At 44.9% G+C, this 25,712-nt stretch overlaps 1 protein-coding gene across 9 annotated transcripts in view; it reads left to right on the top strand.

Annotated features, from left to right (window-relative positions):
* SPICE1 (spindle and centriole associated protein 1) overlaps positions 1-25,712 on the top strand; it is a 1,365,450-nt gene that overhangs the window by 664,480 nt on the left and 675,258 nt on the right. For all 9 annotated transcript variants that reach the window (XM_069635857.1, XM_069635859.1, XM_069635855.1 and 6 more), the window contains one exon: positions 14,899-15,149. In XM_069635857.1, coding sequence (XP_069491958.1) covers positions 14,899-15,149 — 251 coding nt within the window. The remainder of the gene's footprint in view (positions 1-14,898; positions 15,150-25,712) is intronic.

Below are 25,712 nucleotides of genomic sequence, written 5' to 3'. Positions count from 1 at the left end.
GACAGGGGTCGATAAGAGGACATCTCATTGGGTGGTCTTCTGGGCTTCAGCAAAACTGTAATTCTGGCCTCTCTCATTGATGGTGGCAGGGTACCCACCTTTACCGCCTCCTCCCACACCGACAATAGCACCGGGGCCAGTTCCTCGTTAAGCTCCTTATATAATTCTGCACCAAGCCCATCCGAGCCTGGTGCCTTGCCGCTGGTCAATGATTTGATCGCCTCGGTGACTTCCTCAATGGTCAGGGGTTGGTCCAATGCCAGCCTGTATTCTGTGGGCAGCGTCGGGAGAGTGATGTTGTCGAGGCACGTTTTCACGTCCTCGGCCGATTTCGAGTCGTGGTTAGAATAAAGTTTTGAATAAAAACTGGTGAATTCTCTATCCCGTCTTCACTGGTGACCACTGAACCGTCTGCCGTTAGTATACTGGAGATCGGTGTGTTCTGCCTTTCGGCTTTCAGTAGGTTGGCCAAGGTGCGCCCTGCTCTGTTGCCCTCACCATATCTATGCGCTCTGTGAGGGGTTGACATATATAGTAGTTCCCTGGTAGCTAGTTTATTGAATTCCAAAAGGTTACAATTAATATCTGAGAGGATTTCATTGTCATGTTTATCAGTGTATCTCGCTTCCAGGTTCCCCAGACGTTTCCATCTCCTCTAGCTCTAGCCGAACAGCCCTCAACATACCTGTGGACTTAGAAAGCAGTATTCCTCTCACCCATACCTTAAAGGCCTCCCAGAGGGTATTATAACTATCCACTGAGTCCCTGCTGATTTCGAGGAAGTGCTCTACCTCTATATGTAATGCCTCTGCTACCGCCGGGTCTTTGAGGATATCTGGTGGCATCCTCCATCTCCTGGCTGGGGGCTTTGTTTCCTATTATTGTCATAACAGCAGAGTGGTCTGAAAGGGCACGGGGGAGTATTTCGCAGTTTTCTATCTGATGCATTAGGCTTGTGGAAGCCAACCAGTAGTCTATTCTGGACTGCGTGTCATGCACCGATGAATAAAATGTGTATTGTCTCTTGCATGGATGTAGTGTTCTCCAAGAGTCAACCATTGCTAATTGTGACAGGATTTGTAGCAGCATCCCTGCCGCCTTGGAGGGGGCTCGATGCTTTGTACTGGAGCGATCCATTGTAACATCAAGGATTGTATTGAATTTCCCCCCCCCACAGGATCTGTTCAAGCCCCGTATATATCCTATTTCATGTACCACATCCACATAAAAATCGGGGTCATCCAAGTTTGGCCCATACGTATTTACCAACACCACCTCCCTTCTAGCTATGATGCCCCATACTATGACGTAGCGTCCATGAACGTCCTTTTTGCTTTTTTCAAACCCAAAACCAACAGAGTGGTGTATAAGGGTTAAAACCCCCCTCCCCTGTGTGGAGTAATCTGTATAATATCTATTTTGTCCCCAGTTTTTCAAGAAGGCCATGTTTACCTTTTGGAGTGCATGGGTCTCTTGCAGCATGATCACCTGCGGATAATGCCTAGTGACGTAGGCTCCCACCTTTCTTGACTTAGCTTGATTGTTCAAACCCCGGACGTTCCACGTGAGGAGCTTTAACTTCAGTCCCTTATCTCTCGCTCCGGCGAATGCCATGGCTGTGTGTTAATATCGTTTTTCCTGTTCCGGTTTTCCCGGGACGAATGTCATGTGCAGCAATGCGACCACCACTTTTAACACCCTTTGAACTGGGTTCCCAAAATCCCTCCCCCCATCACGAATCTCATAGATCCCAACAAAATGAATTCTATCATAACATATTGGCCCCCTCCCCACATCATCTTCGCCAACATGACTATGTTGCCCAACAACGCTCGGGACGTCCCTGATGGGCATTCCCCCAAAAATAAAACTTGGAACTTTCCTGAGGGTAGCCTGCTGCCACCGTATCGGGAGCTCACGGCTCGAAACTACATTAAATTTGTGTCTAGGCCGTTCTCTGTAATGGTTCCTGATCTCCTGTGGCAAGGATTAGACGATGCAAACCCTTCAGTCTGCCGCGTCGAGCCCCTCCGCTCCCGGCTGGATTCCGGCGTTTTGGTCGTGTGCCCTGTCCCTGGGAGGTAGAGGGATAGAGGCCTCCACATATGCCATGGCTTCTTTAGGGTTTTCAAAGAAATGGGCTCTACCTCCATGTTGGATTCTGATCTTCGCGGGAAAGATCAGGGCATAAGGTACCTTTCGCATCCGTAGTTGTCTTTTCACCGGTTCATAGGATCGACGTTGTGCCTGCACCCCGGCAGAGAAGTCTGGGTAAATACAAATTCTATTGTGTTCGAAGTGCAACGTGCCTTTCTCTCTGGGGAGCCGGAGGATGGCATCCCTGTCTCTATAGTTGAGGATACGTGCTATTATGGTGCGTGGCGGTGCCCCATGCCTCGGCGGAGGCGCCAGGGTGTGGTGAGCCCTCTCAACCAGAAAATGCTCCGAGAAAGAATCAGGCCCCAGGATGTCTTTTAGAAGGTGTTCTACCTGCCGCTCCATGTCACCCTTGCCAAAGGTCTGCGCAACCCCAACAATCCGGATGTTGTTTCTACGGGATCTGGATTCCAAATCCTCGTATTTACTCTGAGTTTTATGAGGATCTGTTTTGAGTTGGGCTATGTCTCGGCCATGTTGAGATATTATGTCCTCGCTTGCACTGATTCTATTCTCCGTTTCCGTTATTTGTGAACTCTCCTTCTCCACTCTGGCCTTTAAGGATCCGATTGTCGCCACTATATCGTCCAGCTTGACGTTGGCAGCCATGAACCCGATCTGGACCAGCGTCGCCAGGCGTTCTAAGGGATCGTCATCCTGCTTGTCCAGGGGTTGATGCGACCCACCAGGCACCCCGCACGACTGGGAGTTAGCGAAGGAGTCCATTGGGCCAACCTTTTTGCCTCCTGCACCCTTATTTTCAGTGCGGCCCATGTAGGTTGATGGGTGGCCTTGGAGTGGGTTGTGTCCTCCCACGTAATGAGTCGTTGACAAGGACCAAACAGTATGGGGGCTCTGTCTTCCACACCCACTACCGGGCTCAGATATCTGCTCACCTCCACTTGTTCCCCCCGTCCGAACGGGTATTGCAACCAGGCTGACCCACCCAAGGCACTTAGAATGTCCAGTACACTTTAGTCCTTAGCAGGGCATCACATCGGTCCACCACGGGAAGCCAGCCCAGGCCTGAAATTGCTGTGTCCACTCAGGGTTTTGATGGGTCTCCCGTGTCACTGCAGGATTGATTGTGGAGCAGGCGGCAGTGTTTCATCTCTCGCCTGGGTGTGCAGGGTATCAGTGACTGCGCGGTCCCAAAATGGTCACTCCGGATCTCCACGTTTTTTCTACACAACGTGGCTTCTGCCGTGTTTGCCGGGCCGCGTTTTATGCCCGTGGGGGGGCTGGGGCGGTGTGGGTTCCACTCACTTGTGCCGCCGGGCCGGAGGTGTCTTTCCGCGCCTTAACCAGGCGCCCTGGTAGGAGCAGGTCCAGTCCCCCAGGAAGACGACGCTGTCGCGGCTCTCATTAGTCGGGGCTCGTGCTGATGTGCACTCCGGCTCTCCAACAGTACGCACACAGGCGCGCCCCCCCGCACGCTCCAGCAGCGGGACTATCTCCGTGTGCTAGCCCAAGGAAACCGGGTCACCGTTGCTCTTCCAGGAGGCTCTGCACCACTGCGCGCACAGCTGCGTCCCTCCCCCACTGCGGCCGGGGTCTTCCTTGTTCCTCCTCCGGCCTCCAGTGAATGTTTCGCAGAGCTGCTGGGCGGCGACGCAGCTTACCCCTTGCTGGCACTTCTTCCGGACAGGATATCTCTGCAGTCCAGCTATGGATTTGCCCGATTTTTGGAGGGTATATGCAGGAGACCCCTCGACACAGGAATCTTCTCTTAAAATGTGCGCAGAGCGGCGCAGGAAGGATATTTATGCACAGGATTTTTGTATGAGCCGGAGCTCTCCCTTCAGGCAGCCATCTTCGATGAGCACAACAGCGCCCCCATTTGGTTCCTATTTTTGAGGAAGGATGCTATCCATTTGAGAGCGGTTCCACAAATTCCTAGGGAGTGGAGGCGGTCAAGGAGGATCGCGTGATTGATTGTGTCAAAGGCGGCGGATAGGTCAAGCATGATTAATGCGGCGCATCCCGTGGAGTCTGCTGTGTTTTTAAGGTCATCCCAGATTGAGGTTAGGGTGGTTTCAGTTCCATGTCAGGCTCTGAAACCTGATTGCGCGGGGTCTAGGAGATTGTTGGCCTTGACAAAGGTATTTAGTTGGGAGTAGGCTGTCCGGTCGATGAGTTTGGCAAGGAACCTGGTGTTTGAGATGGGGCGGTAGTTTTTGGGCTCGAGAGGGTCGGGAGTTTTTTTTAATTAGAGGTTTGACATGAACTATTTTGAATGTGTCAGGAAAAATTCCCGAGGACAGTGAATCATTTATGATGAATCTTGCGTGTTCTCCTGCGCAGGTAGAAGTGAAGATTTCTTTGAGGGTTGTGGCCGGGCAGGGTTCTAGCGGAGAGCCGGATGGTTTGCGGGCAGAGAGAAGTTTGAGAAATTGGTCGGGTGGTATTGGACTAAAGGAATCAAACTTTGGTTGGGTAGTGGTCACAGGTGGTGGGTTGGTCGGTATGGGGGATGGATGCCCGCTGGGTGTAGTAGAGCTAGTTTGGTGGTTAGAGTGTTTGTTCTTTCGAGAGCTGTGGTGTAAAAGTGGAGAGAGTGTGAGTCACACAGCGTCTGAGGGGGTCGGTACGGTGCTGGTGCATGATGTTTTGGTGAATTCGGTGATGATTTTGTGAAGTTCTTTGCTGGGGTTTTTACAGTTTAGGATGCAGGAGTTGTAATGGGCTTTTTTTGCTTTCTGGATTTTGGCCTTGTACTGATGAAGGTGCCGGGCCAAGGTTGATCGGCTCAGGGGAGTTTTGTCTTTCCGCCATTTGCGCTCTAGGTATTTATATAGTTGTTTACTGGTCTTCAATTCAGGTGTGAACCATCTACGGAAAAGGCCACGGCGGGGTGATGGTTTGCTAGAGGGTGTGCGCGGCATTAGTGAGGTGTTGAGCCATGAGTAAAAGTCATTGGGGGTTAGTTGATTGAGTGGGCAGGTAGGAGGGGGAGACTGGAGGAGTGCGTCTGCTAGGTCAGGAATGATTATTAGTTTCTTCCAGCATTTGCGTAGATTCAGAGGTTTAGGTTCGGGTACGTGAAGTGGGCCGGGTGAGCGAATGGTTAAAAACAATGAAGTGATCGGACCAGATGATAGGGGGGGGGGGTTAGGTGAATCCAGTTGTGGGAGCTGAAAATGGCATCAAGAGTGTGTCGTTTATGTGGGGTTGGAGGTTAATCGTGTCTAGGCCGTCGACCAGAGAGTGCGTCATAGGGTTGGTGGGAATGTCAAGCCATATGTTGAAATCTCCTAGAAGGGTGAGATTGGGGTGGTTAAGTTGAAGGGTGGCAATAGCGTCGCAGAGGTTGTTTGAGAATTGTCTGTCGTAGCCAGGGGGTCTGTAGATTATTAGGAAGCTGTATGAGAACGAAGGGGAAAGGGATAGTTTAATGAGGAGTGATTCACAGGAAGGAATGGAAGGCTGGTTGTCGATGATTGAGGCATGGAAGTGAGACTTGAAGGCGAATGCTATTCCTCCTCCTCTAGACGGACGGTTCAGTGGGATGAGGGAGTAGTGGGGGGTGGGGAAGGGCTTCATTGGCAATGGGGGCGAAGTCGTCAGAGAACCAGGTTTCGGTGATGAAGACCAGGTCTGGTTTGTCAGAGGCGAGGAGGTCAAAGATGCTGTGTCTGTTTTTTGCTACGGATCTGGCATTAAATAGGATGCAGTTCACTTTGGTAGACGAGGTTGGTGTGGGAGTTGCAGAGATGGGGGGTGGGGAGGTAGAGGATGGAGACTGGAGAGGGGTGGGGTGATTGATGGCCGATGGGAAAAGTGGGCGAGCAGAGAAGTTGGTAGGTTTCGGGTGGTAGTGGATGGGCATGTGTAAGGGTGATTGGGTTTGGCACGGGGGATGTGAAGGTGGGGTGTGTGGGGTTAGGAGTTTCAGTTGTGGCTGGTGAGAAATCGAGGGCGAGGGGTTTTAGCCGAGGATAGATGTAGTTATAGGTGGCAAAGCTTACTTCTTCCTAGTGGACACAGGTGCAACACGCTCGTCTATACGTGAGGTCAAGTTTTTAATGTCTGGCGATGCAATGAATACTCAGGGCTTTACAAGAGCTACGAGTCGTGTTCCTTTTACAGAAGATTTACCAGTCTCTAGAAGAGAGTGTGATATGAAGGTGCCACTGCTTTATTCAAGGCAGACGCCTGTCAACATAGGACGAGATTTAATGACAAAAATGAATGACCATTTCATTTAGAGATGATGGCATAGTATGCTCAACACCGGGAATGCATTATTTAAATGTGTGCGAAATGATCAGGGCATACGCCGGACAAATAGCACCTAGAGCAATAACATTGGAACCCGAAGTGTTCCATTATGGGATACGCATACTGTTAACATGGCTGCCAGGTTTAGTAGGCAGAGCCATGGGAATACCAGATGAGTTTCTATTTAGACCACATATACCCATGAATGAAGAAGAGGGGCACATTTTCCCCCTAGACATAGAAGCAGCTATAGTCCGAGGAAATCTGGTTTTGCTTGATGCAACTGATGACAAAGGTGGACGATGGTGCACAGTAATTGCCATCGAGGAAGGCCGCAGAGTGACTGACGTCACTGATGAATATTTGTTTGGAGATGACAAATCTGACGATTTCGTGATATTTGAAATGTGCATTGCTTATGGGGTCAAAGCGATTGAGAGAGGTCCCACAGAGAATGATGCTAGCAAAGAAGCGTCCTGAATATTTCGATGAAAATATGGCGAAAGTGCCAATCTCATTGTGGACTACAGGCCCCTATGACGTAGGTTTACTGAAAGAAGTTGGGGAAGTGAAGGTTAAATTGAAACCAGGAGCGATTTTACCTCAAGCACAACAATATCCTATGTCTCGAGGGGCAGATGAAGGAATTTTCAAGACAATTTCCGCCATGATGGACCAAGATATTTTGGTGATGTCAGAGTTACCATGTAATACGTCAATTTACCCAGTGAAAAAAGGAAAGGGGGGTCCGTGGCGTTTAATACAAGACCTTTGCCCAATAAACAAGGTTGTAGAGGCCAAGTTCCCTCTAGTCCCTAACCTGTCCACGATTCTATGTAATATACCTGTTGATGCACGATATTTCACAGTGATTGACTTGAAAAATGCGTTTTTCTCAATCCCATTGCATAAAGACTCACATGATTTGACATCGTTCACCTTTAGACAAGTGCGAGGACAAGGCTGCCCCAGGGATATTGTGAGCCCCCATCGATTTTTAAGAGTCCTCCAGATGGACTTGAGCAATATTGCTTTAGAAAGCGTTGTGCTGCAATACGTAGATTACATTTTAATTTGCAGCACCACAGAGGAAGAGTGCAGACATGATTCTGTTCAGCTGATGATTGTACTTGCCGACTAAGGATATAATGTTAACAAGGAAAAGTTCTAATATTGTCAACAAGAAGTGTTGTACATAGGCCAGTTGATTTCACATGAGGGAAAGAAAGTTACTCCTGAAAGAGCTGAGGCCATTTTAAAAACAACCAAGCCACACACGATAAAACAAATGCAGAGTTTTCTAGGATTATGCAATTATGTTCGAGCATGGGTCTTTGACTACAGCTCGTAGACTAGGCCGCTTTTGCAGGCATTATAGAAAGCGCAGGCTATGAAAGAAAACATTGTGTGGACTGAGGCAATGGAAGAAGGGTTTGATGAACTGAAAAAAAGCCATTTGCACGGCTCTAGTTTTAGGGATGCCCAATTGTGCAGAGGAATTATTTTTATTCTCGCACACAGATGCTACTTTTATTACAGCAGTACTTACAGAGAACTACATTGGGGTACAAACCCCTTGCATATTAGTGGACTTTTGGACCCAGTAATGAGAGATCACTTTCCATGCAAACAAAATTTAGCAGCTGCCGCGTTTTCTATAGAAAAAGCAACAAACATAGTGATGGGATATTCCATGACTTTATTTGTTGAAGATGCATTATTCGCAATTTTAGAAAAACTAAAAGGCATGTTGACTACTCAAAGGGCTTCTGCCTATGAGGTAATGTCGTGACCTTAGCCCCAGGTCAAGGAACTCAGGCTTCCTGGCCCACGCCACAGTATTTTAACAAGGCCCGAAGGGCCCAATTCTGCCCCTGTCGGGTGCCCTGGAGTCAATCCTGGCACCGTTGGCATCAGACTCACATGGCAGGTTTGGATTCCAATGGGCTAACATGGCTGCCCCCACTAGGATCAATGGGGAACTGCAACAAGCAGTCTAGCATCCAGGGCGGGGCCCGCCCCAAAGGCACCTGGGATACCTGCTGGGTATTTAAACCACGCTCGACCCGAGGCATGCGCTTTGCGTTATTCTGCTCTTGCAGCATGACGTTCACCGGGTCCTGCTCAGCATCTTGGCCTGCACGGGCGAGAGAAGAACAACATCCTTACCTGTCCAGTCTCCAGCTCCGCTATCCATCCGGAGTCTTCCTGGACCTTCGCTACCTATCTCCAGCAACATCCCTGGGAAGAAGGACGAGAATAAGACATTAAGTAAGCTTACTTACCAAGTTCACCGCCACTCGAACATCATCCTTCCGGCGTCAAGTTTCTTCGATCACCATCTTCCAGGATTCCTCCCGTGACCTGCAAGGAACAGCAGCACAGGTTAGCCAACTTTCAAGGACGCTAGTAGCGCCGCGCCTTGCCTTCTCGAGCTCAGCCTCCTGCATCCGCTCAACTTCTCCATCATCCCTTCAGCATTTGCAAGAAAGAAAGTGAAGGTTATTCGGGGGATCTACAAATACAGGCATTCATTCTTAATATGAAAGACTTACCTCAAAAGTGGAGTTGCAGCCGGTCTGGACTCCAGGCACATGCCAGTGAAGTAACTCGGTGGTACGGTGCCCAGTGACGACGCATCCCTGCCCAGCACGGCAGGACAGAGAGTGCACTTTAACGAAAACCAAGGTGAGAAAAGTCCCAAGGGGAACCGCAAGGGGAGCACGGGGAGGTGGGCCTCAGGGGTTGGGGGGGGGGGAAGTGTAGTAGCTAAAACCCACCTCCTGTCTTCTAGAACTGGCCCTTTGTAGCACGAATCCCGGAGAAGGTGCAGTGTTTCCAGAAGCGTCCAGACCTGTCGAACCACGTCCCTGTGGATACAAGGTGATCGTTAGAGGTAATCATATCGACTCCAGCGATTAAAATAGTTTGATGTAAAATAGTAAATCCAGCTATGTTTATAGCTGAGCCAATCACAGAAGGAGAACCTATACACGATTGTGCAAACTATGAAGAGTTCTGTGATGAGCTCCCTAGGGTAAAGGAGAATGCACTTGCAGGAGGAGAGATTGTCTTAATTGACGGTTCTTCCAGAATCGATAAACATGACGGACAAAGATATACACACGCCGCGGTAGTGACACATTTGGCAAATGGAGAATTTCGAGTGCTCATAAGTACTCGATTACCATCTCATTATTCAGCGCAAGCTGCCAAATTATTGTCATTAATACTCACCGTCGAGATTCACACAGGTCAGGAAGTGAACGTATACAGCGACTCCGCCTATGTGATGTCAACGGTGCATGCAGGGTTGGCACGCTGGAAAAGGAGAGGCTACCTCACAGCGGACGGCACGCCAGTGCAATACGTGGCCTTATTGGATAGGGTCATTAAGGCACTACAACTCCCAGTGGGCATAGCAGTCGTTAAATGTACAGCTCACACAAAAGGGACAGATTTTATCTCGCACGGAAATCAAGCAGCAGATGCTGAAGCCAAGCGTGTAGCAAATACAGATATAGAAATGATGGATGTTCAAACCATTGATGTAAAGGAAAGAATGACTCTATTATTAAATATGGACGAAAGATATAATCGCATGCCTAAAACACAGATAGTAGAACTCCAAGGGGGAGGCGCCGCAAGAAGAAAAGAACTTATGGAAGCGAAGAGGGTGTTCTTTGAACCCTTCTGAAGCATTGTGGCGACAACAGTACTGGTAAACCGGTAATGCCTATACCCTTATTAAAGATAGCGCTAGAACAATTACACTATCCAGCACATACAACTAGGGAGAATCTTGCTGTAACCAGTGCTGAGGATTGGTTTGTACCAAACCTAATGGAACGTGTTGCATTTTTTATGGTAAATTGTATCATTTGCCTGCAGTTCACAGCTGGGCATACACTACGCATAGTGAGGGGGGTCATCCCAAGACCAAATGGCCCTTTTCAGCACTTGCATATGGACATGATACAAGTTTGTAATGGATACAGATACCTTTTAGTTGTAGTACATCCTTTTTCCGGATGGAGAAAGGCAGGTCCATCTATGCACCCAGACTCTACCTGTGCAGCCACGTTTTTGGTGTGGGAAGTGTTTCCCAGATGGGGGGAGGTGTGAAGTAATGAGATTGGATAATGGACTGCATTTTGTTAATGCAGGGTTCGAGCAGATTACTTTGCTGCTCGGAATAAAATGTAAGTTTTCTTCGGCTTATCATCCGCAAGGGAATGGTATCTGTGAAAAGCTGAATGGCCTGTTAAAGGAAAGAATAGCGAAGTTGCAGTTTACTTTGAAAAAAGGGTGGGTGCGCTGGCATTGTATGCATTAAGGAACCAACCAGGTTCTGACCATCATCATGCGCCGCATGAGATTGTGACTGGCAGGAGAATGAGAACTTCTTTAATGCCCCCATTCCAAGTTAGAAGTGATGCTCAGCCAACATCAGAAGTGTTAGGTCTTGAATTGCAAAACTACTTGAACTGTTTAACATCTAGTTTTTCTGTAATTTCAGGACAGTTGCTGAGACGAGGCTGTAGAGCAGTACAGAACACAGTAGATGCTTCAACAATCCAAAATCCCAAATTTATATGCCCAAGAATTAACCCAGGGCACAAGATCCCGATTCGTAACCATGCAAGGAAAAAGTGGGACGAGCCCCGCTTTCACTGTACTTTCATTTTAAAGGACGTCACGCCATCTGCTGTCAAAGTGCAGGATAGGCGAGCTTGGATCTTCCTGGGTGACACAAAGATCTACGCCGGAGAGACACATCTGCTTACACCCCACTGCTAAGAAGCTACAATCATCGGGGAAGAGCCACAGCACGTGCAGACGAGATCCATTACAAGGAAGGATGACGCATAACCTGTCAAGTGGAAAGAAAGAAGAACTTTGAGTTGGACTGTGGCATCATTTGGACACTCCCTTTTTAGCTACAAATAAAAGGGTAAAAGGACACATTCAAACACTCTGTGCATCTTAGTTGCAGGGTTAAAGGAAGATTTGCATTCTTGAAAGCCACAGTAGATTTACTTTGGACTGAGATACACTTAAGCCTTGATAAAATGAAGGATATGCCAAACTTTGATTGTGGCAACAGCAATTGGAAAAGAATACAGTATCCAGATTCGTTCCAAGCAGAGCTCTTGTTCGAAGTTACTCATGGTGTTACCCAGTGATGATTTTTCTAGGCACATACTTAGAGTTGGTATTGAGCACTTATCTGCGACTGGTGGGGAGAACTAGTCGCATACCAGACTTCCTTGGCAATACTGACAACGAAAGAATTGTTAGATGACTGCTTATAATCATCACGGAAGAGTTTTTGAAATTGCCTGAGTTCAGTGAAGAAATCAAAAATGGCCATATAACCCGATGCAGCACATAGACTGGTCAGTGTGGTGTTCTTTCGTTTAATTGAAGACTACCCGCATCTCGTTGGAAGGCACAGGGATGTGGTGACATTTCTAAGGGACCCAAGAAATACTATACATTTGAACGTGATCCAGGAGGGCATAATAATCCAGGTGGCGATCTATTCTGAAAGAAGCCACAGAGCTTTATAAAGAAACATTTCCTCTGAGGGGACAGATCAAGGAAGTGATGAAACTCAAAACTTTGTTCATTTAGACAGGGAAGCTACAATGTCTTCTGGTCTGAAGCAGATTCGAGGTATAGATTGGGAACTAGTTAATGAAGCAGAGTTCATTGCAGCTCACAGAAATCATCTTTTTCCATGATAAAGGAACATTTTCACCACGATTGGAAAGAATTGGTTCCAGAAAAGCAGCTAGGTGATCGAGGACAAATGCTGCAGAAGACGACACATTTCCAGAAACGGATCTGAAAATGCAGTGCCAGTAAAACTATTTTTCCTTCCTTGGCATCAAATGATACAGATGGGGAACCAGAGCAGCAATTTCGTGCTGCCCCAAGAGGGCTGACGGTTGTACTGCCCTAGAAGCAGGTTCTCTCTACTTACATACCATTGTGTTTACACATGTATTGATTCATACTAATGGTGCTTTCACTGACAGTTGGAACTGTTTTCTATATAGGAGCAAATGATGCAAAAGTTCCTATTTACGTGTCTGAGTAGAAGGATTAAGTAAACGTGGCAACTACAAAACAACCTAGGCCATTTGTAGTCATTCCCTGGATATGATTACAGCCATGGATGGAGGTTTTTGTGCCAAAATTGGAGAATCATGTTGCACATTTATACCTTCTCACGATGACAAATTGAACTTTGACAGAGGCCATAAACATGTTAGCTAAACTTCATGGTTAGATGATGGAAGTAGAAGATATTGCTGGTTTGGAAATATCGTCTCATGGGTTCCACAATGGATGGCAGATATGTTCAAATTACTTGGAGCGTTGCTATTATTAGTGACGCTTGGATTCTGTGTGATCAAGATAATAATCTCCGTGTAAGAAGACAGCAAAGAAAGCCATAGGGATGAAGAACATGATCGATGTTGAACCAGGATGGAAGCCTAAAGACTTGACTGATGAAGAGATCAGATACTTTGTGAAGTCTAGCATCCATGCACCCCAGGGAACAAAGTTCCTGTATCCAAAGGACCACAGGAAGTATGGGGGTGGGCCAAGTGGACAGTGCACGCTCATGACATGGAACAAAGATGAGCATGTGAAGTCAGATGGATTCCTGATAGGAGTCATAAAAATGTCGATCCCTAAGAGGCACTTTTTCAAACTAGGATGTCTGGATGTGGAAGATTTGAGAGTGGTCGATAAATCGCCCAGAGGGGAGCGGGGGGTGTAGAGGATGAGCCAACTACCCCACTTACATTACCTGAGAAGTGTGAACTAAAGTATGTGAAATATACTACGCCAATCAGAAGGCAAGAAGAAGAGCAACGACTCTGTGCAGTACCCATGAGAATGCCTATACCTAAGGGAATATGGGAAATAAGTATCCATTAAGGAAACCATACCTACATCCAAGAAAATATGATGGTCATTTGATTACGATTCCTGATGAAACTAAGAAACTGAATGACCAGGATGAATGGTGACGTCATATGAAACTGAATAGACTCCATAGATAGAAGATAATCAGACCTGAGAGGCAGATGATTTATGAAGTAGTACTAAGGATAAGTGACATTTTGGGATCAAGATGAAGAAACCTATGCCACAAACTTGATCAAGATATTTAGTTAGTTTAAACGTGTACAGATGTAATGAAACGCAAGCAGCAAAGCAATCATGAAGCTAGCCAAATGCTTCTAGTAAATAGATTGCGGCAAGCGCCAAAATATATGTATACATCTCATAGATACATATGGATTAAATAAAGAATGAAGGTTCCACTACGTATATAGCAGTCTTGAACAACGAGGAAGGCCTCGAATTCAGTGTCGCAGTTAGAAAAGCAATTTAATTAAACAGAATATATTTCAGCTAATTGGCTGACATTAGATGCAATTAATGTGAAAGAACAGAAGCTCCTGTTCAAGAAGGTCACGTATAAACAAAGACGTCAGAGGACTATTGGAAAATAAAGTTAAATACACGAAAAAGGCTCAATTCATGGTGTCCAGTCACGTGATGGAAGAAAGTTGGACGCATGAGGAGATCACACCTACGCATGCATGGAAGCCAGACAGAACCCATACTCCTTAAAAAAAAAAAAAAAAAAAATAATAAAAATACCAGAGAACAGTACAAACTCGACGCCAACTTCAGACACTAATTGACACTGAAACGTTGAGGTGATGGAGTGTCCTTTTTAATTGGTGGGAAGCTAGTATCGAGACAAGCTCACCAGCACCTGGTGGTTCAGTCTGCATGTTGCTCACATAGGTGGAAAGTTATTGATTGGGGGGGGGGGGTTAGTAGCCAACCAATTATAGAGGGCCATGTAGTTGGGCGGGGGGGGGGAGGAGTGTCCTATACTTGTGTAGCCAATGAGACATTGTACATTTAGTGACGTTCATAGTGGCCATTTTGAAGGGAGGGCTTAGATGTCCCACCTGTTGTTGACTATCCAATTACTTATCTGTTACTCTATACAGATATTACACCTATACTTAGTAGTCCACTTGGAGCCAATCCCGCTTCCCAATAGGTTTTAGAAGATTGCCACGTAGGATGGCGTTGGTAATGACGCAGGTCTACGTGTCAGTAGTGACACATTTGGTCTATAAAAAATGTTTCTTCTTAAATGAGTTGAGTATCAAGCGATTGCTGATGTTCGTTGTACTCCTTGTTTTACTTACTTATTAAAACAGACAAACTTTTTGCCAAGCTATTTGTGTCATCTGAATTATTGATGTTTGATTAAAATCTGCATCCCCATCCATCTCAAGAGTATTGCTACTTATCTTAAAGAGCTTGAAGTCCCCAGTTCAACATTGAATAAGTACTTTTTCCTACAATTGTTTGATTAACGTGAATTTTCTTTCTGAATGAAACTTTATTTTTCCAAATGTAATACTTCAAATTGATCTATAAAAAAAGTAACATTTTCTTTTCTTTTCAAAGGGAGTAAGAAATCTTTACAAGCACAGTCCTTCTTCTCGCTTTTTGACATGAGCAGCATGGAACCACCAAAGAAAAGTCAATCAAGTTTGGATGTCCTAAATAACATGATACAGGAGGTGGAGAAGGAAATGGGTGATTATGAGCAGCAGACTGGGCGCACAGTCATGGCGTCCCAGGGCAAGGATGGAATAACCGGGTTTACCTTGTCACTGGTGAACTCTCTAAGTCGTCTTGTGCGCTACCTCAAAGAAGTAAGAAGGATGTCCTTTAGTTTATTTGAATGTCCTGATGCATGTGACTGCAATTAACTACATTGTTGAATGATTTGATTTTTATGACTAGTTACTAGGCTTAAGAAGCCCTCGTTTGTCAGTAGGAAATGACCTGCAGATGTCTGAAGTGAGCTTTCATCACAAGTCTATCAAGGTTATGTGACTAAGCTGTGAATGAGAATTGATACTTTATGAAGTCTAGGTCATTTGGCCAGTAATTAGAAGGTTGGCACCCATGCAGGTCAGTAGAAATATAGGCATAAAATAGACAGTTTTTCTTTTATTCAAAGGCAAGTACACAAGGCCATTTGTGCTTAATTTTCCTATATAAGGGTTACTATTAGAGCTTCAGAGTCCTGTTTTTGGACTTTTGACTTCCTATTCCCTACTTGCTTTGTCATGAATTAATTCTGCTCTGCTTGTAGCTGCTGAGGCTGTGTCCTCACAGGGTCTTCTAATGTTCAGAGGTTTAAGTGTGTCCTAAATAAAGAAAGGGAAAACCGAGCGCATGTAACAGGCTTCTGCTCCCCTAGCTTCTTACATGCTCAGGGACATTATGTAGTCTCTTGTCTCCACCTACCTATTGCTGATGGGCCTAACTAGGAGAGAATTCCCACCCAAATGCCTCCCATAGGACCATAAGTGACAAAGCTGCTCATTGCCATTTTAGATCCTTTTTTGTTTCACCTGCAGGTAAATGCATATTCCCATGATGCACCACAGGCCATAGCAGCTTTTCTATGCAATGCTTGTTCAATATGTGACCCCTCAGACCTTCTAACTGCTAACAGTACGCTTGTGTCCTGATCTTCCTCCTTCCAAACTGGTTGCGAGTTCCTGCTCTTCAAACTCAACACAAGTCTAATTTTGTAAATGTTTTCAGCCTCCAGAGTGTGGACTGGCGTTGCTTGCACCTGTTGGCGTTGATGGTGCCCATGACTCCAGAAGTAACATTGAGCGCAACAAAGCAACTGTGTCTCGATTGGACGCCCTGTAAAACACTAATACATAAATGGGTGTGTATCTGAGCCCAGCTAGGCCCATGACTGAAGTTGTTTTTTTTCTGTGTGCTGTGAGGAAGTCCCATAAGGGGGGGCTGAGGGGTAGGAGGTCTGTGGACCACCACTCGCTATGTGATGAGGCTTTGGAGGAGCTATATGGCAGACCACATAGGCTACCTATCCCATGCTCTTCCCCAGTATCGTTTGAAGGTTCATGCCTACTAATTTAGAACAACTATGGCTATAAAAGTAACCAGTTATGGTGAATATGCTGTGTGCAGAAATGAGAAACAATATACTCGCAGACTTACCCATGCTGGCATATCCGAGCCACAGAATACAGAGGGCAGAACCTGGTTAGTGGGGGGAAACCCGAGGTTTGAGAGCATGGCTAGCAAAAAGAAACTTTTGCAGGGAACAAAAGGTAGCATACCCCACTGATAACCTGCAGGCATATAAACCGCTGGCAGAATAAATTCTAAATTGCGGGTAAGTGCTATTTTCAACCCCCCTTTCATATGTTATTCAATTGTTTTCGCACATGTTTCTTGTGTCCTATGGGCCTAAGATATGTCCTGCTTGCATCTGACCGTCTGTTTCTCCAGTGGCTTTCAGCCCTCATGGGCTGTCTGGCCTCCCAGGCTGTCTGTTTCTCTGATTGCTTTCTCGCCCTTATGGGGTATTCTCAGGTTAAGCTCCCTGTGGGCTGTCAACATGCCTCACCGCCCTCCTCCCACTTCTTTCTGTGTGCCGCATACCTGTTCTTATGCGAATCTACGTTCTAAAAGTGAATCTCAAAAGCTTGAATTACAAAATTGCAAAGTCCACTTGTCTGCATTTTGTAATTCGAGCTTTTGGGATTTTGGTTGTCTGTTCCCCGCTGGGCATTTAATGTATGCAAGGGACACCCCCGCAACCCCTGCTCCCCTTGTTCGGTATTATGGGCTTCTGTCTTTTCTACCAGGCCGACTGTGCACTAAATGTGCATTCGGCCTTTCATTTCGGTATTTTGGGGTAAACCCTTCTCATGCAGGTGGGCATGTCAGGGAAGGCCGCTTCTCCATTAGCCACAGAAACGTTACTCCAACGTCTGCGCAGACAGGTCTCGTTAGGTTCCTCCTGCGACCGACAGGACGTTGTGAAGCCAATATGCTCACTTCGAATGGATTGTGTCCTACCACGTATTGCTCATCTATGATATTCGTATCTTGCCAGCTCCTCTGTGCTCCAGAGCAATCTTCTGTGTTTCGTCCTCAGGCTGGCTGTCTGCATGGGTCTCAGGCTTTTTTAAGTTCGTTCCTGGAACAAGAGAGGAGGCACCATTGTTCCCCTTCTTCAGGGAAAGGTGTATACAGAACTGGATCAGAAACTAAACCATTTACCTTTTATAGAGACCTGCATATTATGGCCATATATCCAACCAAGATTTGGGAGTCTGGATTAAAGGGGGAGGTATGGTAACCGCTTTACTTGGGGATTCATTGTCCCCGAAGGGGATGTGGGGGTGGGAGAGTCATTCCCCAGTGAGATGCCTCTTACCCTGCACCCTAGAGGGGTTGTATAGCAGTCTCACCTCCCTAGTCCCAAACAGGGTCACCCACCCTTGGGGAGAAGGCATACATTCCCTAGATTTGTCACATCCTGCAGAATGGTCCGCTGGACAAGCTGTAGCTTCTGCAGGCTGTTCCCAGTCACATAACACACTTTCAACACAAGCACAGGTGATCACACTGGCAATTATACATCCCAAACCTGCTAGCTGGTAAAAGGGAAGCTGAGCAAAGGGGAATCTTGAAGGTTGAGTGGTGTGTGTTACAGGAGGCTATTAGCGCATTGAGTATGCGATGGACAAGTGTGAGTGAAGGGAGAAGACTGAGTAGGCGGAGGGGAGAGCAGGAGGAGAAGAGGCTGGGAACTGAAGGACCAAAGAGGTGAGAAGAGCAGTGACAAGGGAGTAGGGAGGATAAGGAGGGGTGAGACTGGGGATGAACGGACACGAGAGGGAAGAACAGGAGCAGAAGAGCCAAGGAGCAGGAGGATAAAAGAGGCAAGAGCAGGAAAAGAGCGGCAGGAAGAAGGCACCCTGTGAGAGACCCTCAACATTCTGGCCACCAAGGAGAATTCTTACTTGGTGGAGAGAACGTGCCGAGACCTCAGACAGGAGGGGACAGTGACAGTACCCTGGAGTCCAACAGCAATGTAGGTGTCTGGTCAAAATAACCAATTGCACCAGAGAGATTGTGTCAGGTAAAACTACAAGTCATTGAGGAACTACTAGTCGTCATGACAAGCCAAAAAAATCCAGATTTATTTATTCTATTTGTAGATTTGTATGGCGCACCACATCCCACTCAGCTAGTGACTCCTTTAACCACCACTCAGTGTCGCCACCACTCCTGCCCCAGGGAGTTTGTCTCAGACTCCTAGAAGTCACCAACTACAATTGGTACCATTACCCCACCAGCTCTTTCACTGTGGGGCAGTGGAGGGAATTCCAGAAGAAAATGTTGGCTTCAAAACCGGCACCTTTGCAAAAATGTCAAAGGGTTTGCTGTGCCTGCCCTGGCTGGTAGAAGACCCTCTTTAGCCCATCACTGTATGCCCTGTGGGCTCGGCCTAAGCCTTCCTGGTAGAGGCCCCACTGATACTGCACCCTGCAGCTCTACCTTACAGGTTAGTACCCCAGGTACCGCACACTTAAACACTGGTCCGCACCCTTAAAAAGAAAAAGGAGAGCCTGATGTTTGCCCTGCTTATAGAGCACAGTATCTAGCAAAACATAAGCAGCACTTCGATGAGGAAGGTGTCCTTGAGTCCTTCAGGAGGGCAATGTGGGTGACTTAACAAAAGAATAGGATGTAGGCTTAGTTATTTTGGCATTCAACCTTAGAAATGCCAGTGGCCTCGACATACCCACTGAGTTAGTTCATCCAGGCTATTCCTCATCGATTACTGTGTTTTTAGCACAGCAATTTTTCCTGTAGCGGTTTTCATCCTAGCCTTTTTGCCTATTTCTAAATGTGATGTGTGTTTGTGCAGGTGCTATAGGGGTTTAGTGGGTGGTGGGTGAGGTGGCATGGGATGGGAGCTTGGGTGGGTGGGGACCCAACACATTTTAAAAAAGAAATCGCCAAAACCGCTGGGGGGTGGGGTGGGTAAATACCACAGTGAAACCAGCTGTGATCAAAATTGCAGCGATTTAAACACGTGAAACCTTCCTCGTGGACAGGTTTGAATGTCTTTCAAAAAGACCATCCCACAGGCTGACTGTCTGGGGATTTCTGCACCCTCTGTCTCAAAGTTTTACCTTGTAGCATGACTTACCATACATGCTGGAGCAAGGCTCTCCTAAGGACACCAAGCCCTGCACTATTTAATGTGGCCTTTCATTGAGGATACTTAATGCCTCTTGCACCTTTGCTCGATATCCCCATACTTTGTGGAATGTAGTGAAAATAGTTGCAGACAACCTGCCCCTCCAATAAGAGTTGCCTTTATGGAACTGGCGAATGATGAAAGGGGGCCGCTAAGCATGTCTTGCTGGTGGGATTAGATGCATCAGCCTGCGTGGCTCGCTTGTGGCACTGCTAGATGTCGAACATCAGGATTTGCACTTTTTGGCCCCAAAGCGAACAAATTCCATGCAAAGTTAAAGCATTGCACGCTACTGGCAAGTTCCTTGGGCTGGCAATTTAGCCATCCACCTCTTTTACCACGGAATATCCTTTTCAGTCCTTCATCTCCTTGGCCTATAGAAGCGGAAGCATTACATTTTCCAGGGTGGAGGCAGAGGCGTGCTCAGACGTTTCTGCATGCATGCTTCCTTCTCCATCTCCAGTCCAAAACCTCTTTTGTCCTTGTTACTATTCGTCCTGGAGTGGATGAACACAACCACTGATGCCTTGGCCTTAGGAGTAGTTTCTCAGGCCTACCACCTCCCTTTTCTCAACCACTGACCAGTCAAGCCCACAAGCATTCCATGTCCATCCCCACGTGCCCTTGAGCATTTTACAGCTTCTAGCAAAGACTACAATATAATTTCTTTTTTATCCTATTTATGGTTCCAATGTTAACCTTTATACAATACAAAAAGATGTAAAAACTGTTTATGATCACACAGTACCTATATCCTAAATTGGCAAAACGAACACATCAAATTTAGATAAAACATATTACTTAAAAATATTGATCAATTCATTACTTCTGTGAAGTAGGTGCAGAAGTGTCAGGTTAAATACTGTAATTTATACAAAGGTGCCAACTCTTATTTCTCAAATTATTCAAAGGTACTTAAGTGCTTAAAATGTGCCTTACAAATGCACTTAACGCTAAAGATAAGGACAGTTTCCCTACTGCCATCATTCTCAACCATAGTACCTTAGAACAGACTGCACTGGAGTAATGAACACATTTCTCAAAGTACAGTTGTCGCTTTTGTACTAGCGTGGGACAATCTATTATTAGATGGTAATAATGTTTCTTTGCAATTCGACCACAGACTCGGCACATGTGATACTCTAAGTGCATTCTTATTCTGGAACTGCGTACCTCCATCATATGCAACACATAAATGAAATCTCAAAAGCCACAATCTTAACTCTGATGGGAAATTTTTTAACATGGGCCATAGGAGATTGTAAACTTGGAACTTACATTTCTTTCTCATTGAAGAATTTTCTTCCAATACTGATTTCTCAACATTCATACTTGACGACAACCCATCACATTTTTCATGAAATTCCAGTATGGTAGGGTCCATATCTCCTAGCCATATTTTATCACTTGAAGAAAAAGAGCCCTGGGTACGCCTGTTAAGATTTTACTATATAAGTCTAGTCTATTGGGACTGCAAATCTCCACGAAAACAGACCAAATAAAAGTCAAATCATTGAGATAGGAACCAAGGAAGGTAAATTTCATACCGCCCATCATAGCAAACCTTCCTGAACATTTAACCAGTTCAAGTCAGTATTTTATAATAGCTCCAAGCCAAATGTTATGCTTCGGGTAACCTTTAGTTTCACAAATTCAATTTGGGGTAATAATGTGAAAGGGTAATATTTTGCTAGAATTGGCTTCGTTTGAGACAGAGACGATCTGCATTTTAACTTTAGTCTGTCTTTGATTACTGTTAACTAATTTTGTTAGTAATCCAAGATATATCTGATTGGCCACCTCGTCCATCTTTGTGTTATTGATTGCCAACAAATTTATGCTTGTTCTGATTACTTGTGAAGGAGATTATTTTTCTTTTTTTTAGACCGTTTTAGACCGTTAGGTCCTGCATAATCCGTGAAATTATTGACTTCTTTGAAGACCAATAGGGGGTTTTATCTAACAGAATATCTGTATACGATAATCCACCAGTTTGAGTTGTGGCATGTCTGTCATGTATAGTTTAAATAGACAGGGGGCAAGAATGCACCCATGTCTCAAACCCACATTTGCCTTAATTGGTTTTGACAAGTTGGCAGAAGTCTAATCTAACCTGCAGAGTATTATCCGTGTGAAACATTGCAAGCCTGTTTAATCCAAGTGGTATGTTCCATGCACGCAGTTTGCTCTGAGGCTTCCCCCCTAATCACCTTGTGAACAGCTATTCCTGTCTAGGGCCGTAGTGTATGTGTCAAGTCTTCGCTAGGGCGTTTTGTTGACAAAACTCATTTTCTGTTTAACATTTGTCACCATATGCTTCCTAAACCCTATTTGGAACATAAACAGTCGCCCTGATTTTGCCACCCATTCTACCAAGTCCTTTAGCACAAAGGGTGCCTGAATTTGCTAGTTGCATCTATCAAGCTGTTTTGACTGTAGTTTAGTGGTGAAAATCGATTGCTCCTTCTTATAGATATTCACCACAATAGATCATTTCAGGTTGGAGGTATTTTACCTGTGTTTATTATCTCAGTATAGAGAAACCAAAGTATATTGGACCACAAAGTCGGGCCTGACATATGCAAGAAGATAAAGAAGTTGAATGGAAGAGGAACAAGACGAGAGACAGGCGGGCCAAAAAGAGAAGTGGAACAATATAGAGATTAACAGTTTAGTAGCATCAAAAGTTAAAGGATGAGCTTTTCTAATATTGTACACATAACGACAGGCATGTGAAGAGACAGAGATAAGATTAATGAAAGTGAGATCAGAATCAATGTAGAGCCCCAAGTTACGAGCCGAGGAAGAAATGGAAAGCTTGGAGGGGGGTAGAAGAACTGGGACAAGGATAAGGAATTGTATTTGCAGGAAAGAACAGAACCTTTAAATCTTAAAGTGCAACCCTTTCTCTCCCAGCAAAAACATTTTTTTGGTCAAATATTGCAAATACTCGCTGGTTCCGTTAATAGACTTCCTCACTCTAAAAGTTGAAAGCGTGCTACTGTATTCACCCAATATTTGCTTATTAGACTTGAATATGTTCTTGGATAGTCTCCAAGGTAGGCTTCTGAAATCTGCAATGCATTTATCTCTTGCCCTGCCTAATTGTATCGTCCGTCACGAATTGGGCCTTAAATCATTATCCTCTCGAAGGATATGGAGGCAACTGTCCTACTATGCCAAAATGTGCTGTCTGCCAACCAATTCCCTAAATGTTGATTTAAAAACGACCTTGTCTCTGAACAATGTGTTATCAACCAAATCATACCAACAGGAAATGCAGTCGATATTGGCTGAGGTGACTCTCACAAGTGATGACATATGTTTAAGACCTGGATATGCAAAAATGAAAGTATATCAGCATGACTGGTGTAAAACTCTTGCTGAAATACGAAAATATAAAACATACAGAGTACGCCACCTTTACCAAAAAACACATTCCTCGCTACAAATGAGTCTTTTCCCTGTAATCACACTAGAATGTATTATATGCGGTTTAAATGTAGCCAATTTCACACAAGGGAAAGGTCTGCATGTTGGAAAAAGGTTAAAGGGTCGAAGACCAACTTAAGATGACGTTTTTATCCTTGTGATGAACCTGTCGAAATGCTGAAACACTTAATTTTATACTGTCCATATTTTAAATTTAAGAGAACCAATTTACTTATGAAATTTGTTAATATTGATTTCGAAGATTGTCTGGAAGCACTTTGGGAAAGAATGGTGTATGGGAATAATTCTTCCTTGATTTATGCTCTAGTATGGCGTCTGAAACATATAGAAAATGAATTGCTAAACTAATGTTATGCCATAATTTCTTTTTGGTTCTTTCTGCTTTGTTTTTATAATTTTAAATGTTGCTTTGATGTTTAAGGTGGATATTCATATTTGTATGTAAATGCATGAATTGGTACTGCTTTGATTACTTGTTACATATAGTTTGTAAAGTTTCATTTTTTTGAATCATGGACAAATAAAAAAAACCTCAGTTTTAGCAGCATTTAGAACAAGGTAATGATCAGACCTACAAGATTTAATAGCTAAGACACAAGCCCAGAGTTTATCCTGAACATCAGATGTAAAAGAGTAGAAAGATTAGAGTTAGGTGTCATCTGCACAAAACTGATGGGATAAACTAAAAGATGAAATAACTCCAGCCAACAAAAAGGAAATGTTCACGAACAGTACAGAACCTTGAGGGACTCTGTGAAAAAGAGGGAGTTTATCAGAAGAAGACCAAGCCCAAGATACCGAAAATGTCAGTTTTGATAAGTACGACTGAAACCATGAAAGAACATAACCGGAAAACCCAAAGGAAGAGAGAGAAGACAGTTAAGAATAAGAATGAGTGTTTAGAATAACGAGCACAGATTAAAGAAGAGCTGTTTCGGTAGAATAAAAAGGCCGGAAACCCGGTAGAATGGAATTGTCGGAGACAAAAGTAGAAACTTGAGAATCGACTAAGCGTTGAAGCAATTTAGAAAGATGCGGCAGAAGATAAATAGGACGAAAATTGAAGGGACGGATTTTAGGAAGGTTTCTTTAGAATGGGAAGGATGGAAGCATGCTTGAAAGAAGAGGAGAAAATGGAAGTGGAAAGACCAATGTTAAAAAGAGGTAAGATGGGAAACCAGAGTAGGATCAACTTTAGGGATGAGTGATGAAGGGATCTGATTGAATGAGAAGCAGTAGGGTGGGCTTGAATAAACAGCAAATCGGCATTATTAGAAATTGGAGAAAAGGAGGAAATTGTATTATTGGAATACAAGGCAGAGGAAGTAGAAGTAGCAGACGTGGAACATTCAATGGCCACATAAAGCGAGGCCAACTTTGAGGAACAGTATAAAGCGAGATGAGGAGACAATGTAGAATTACTTGAGTGATCAGGAGTAGTAGGAGTTGGATTGGTTGATTGCGTGTGCAGGAGATCAGAGAAGTTTAACGTTTTAGCTGAAAGCAGAACTCCATCATAGAGTGCATGGTAGGAAGTAAGACAAGTGATCCCCTCAGACCTGGTCTTGCACCAGCACCTTTCAAGATGACGTAGGGCATACTGCATAGTGTAAAGATGAGCAGTAAACCAAGGTTGAGGTGGTTTGCCAGAAGGATGCAATGTCGTAGTTGGATGGAGAGTCCAGAGAAGAAGAAAGAGAAGATGACAGAATGCAAGCAGCATCATCGGCTGAAAGAGCAGCAAATGAAGACTGAGATGGAAGAGCAGTAATACACAAAGAAACAAAGAGGTATTAAAAGCTTGTAAGTCATGCCAGAGATATGACGATGTCACTGGAAAAAAGAATCCGATACAGGAAGAGATAGGAAAATTGAAAAAAAATGTTGATGATCAAAGAGCTAGACCGGGAGTGCAGAAACAGAAGATACAGAAAGAGAAGAGGTGAAAATAAGGTGTAAGCAAGAACCAGACATACGAGAAGGAGTAGTAGAAAGGGGAGACATTAAATGAGAATCAAGAAATGCAAAAAATGGGTGAGTTGAATGAACAGAAGACAAATGAAGATTAAAATCTCCCAAGAGAATAAATGGTGCGGTTGAGGGGAGAATAAAAGAAAGCAATTTATTGATATCTTCCCAAAAAGATCCAATCTAACTAGGACGATCAACAAGTAAGAAGGATAAAGCTTGAGTGGAAGAGACAAAACCATAGGGGCAAGTACAAAAGAACAGTACAAGTTAATGTTGCCCCCGCCAAGAGCCGACGGGCGCAGAGTATGACAAAAGGAAGTAAAGCATAGAGAAAGAAGCAGGTGTAACATTAAAAGAAGTGATCCAGGTTTCATTAATACAAAGAAAATGCAAATTCAATCGAAAAAAATAAATCTAAAACAGTAAACACAGTAAAGCTAAAATGAAAATCCCCAAAAAGTGGGGAAGTCACTGCTGCCACCAGCCTATCCTTTTAGCACACCTAGAGTAACCAAAGATCCTCCGAGTTTTAGTCTATGGCAAAACAAAAATGCACTCCATTGTACTGCAGTGTAAACTGTACTGTAAAATGATAAAAAGTTACCACAAGTGATACAAAAGTAACCAAAAGTAGTAACACGACTAAGGGAACCAAGGTTTCCCAGTGCTGACAGTCTGAAGGACACATCAGTTTCCTCATAACGTATGAGCAAAGGCCAGTGTAGTGAAGCTTAAGGCTTCA

Source organism: Ambystoma mexicanum, chromosome 7p, assembly GCF_040938575.1.
Source record: "Ambystoma mexicanum isolate Mex_15411 chromosome 7p, UKY_AmexF1_1, whole genome shotgun sequence".
Taxonomy (NCBI): Eukaryota; Metazoa; Chordata; class Amphibia; order Caudata; family Ambystomatidae; genus Ambystoma; species Ambystoma mexicanum.
The sequence above is the reverse complement of the archived record's forward strand: the minus strand, read 5'-3'. Positions and strand labels throughout refer to the sequence as shown.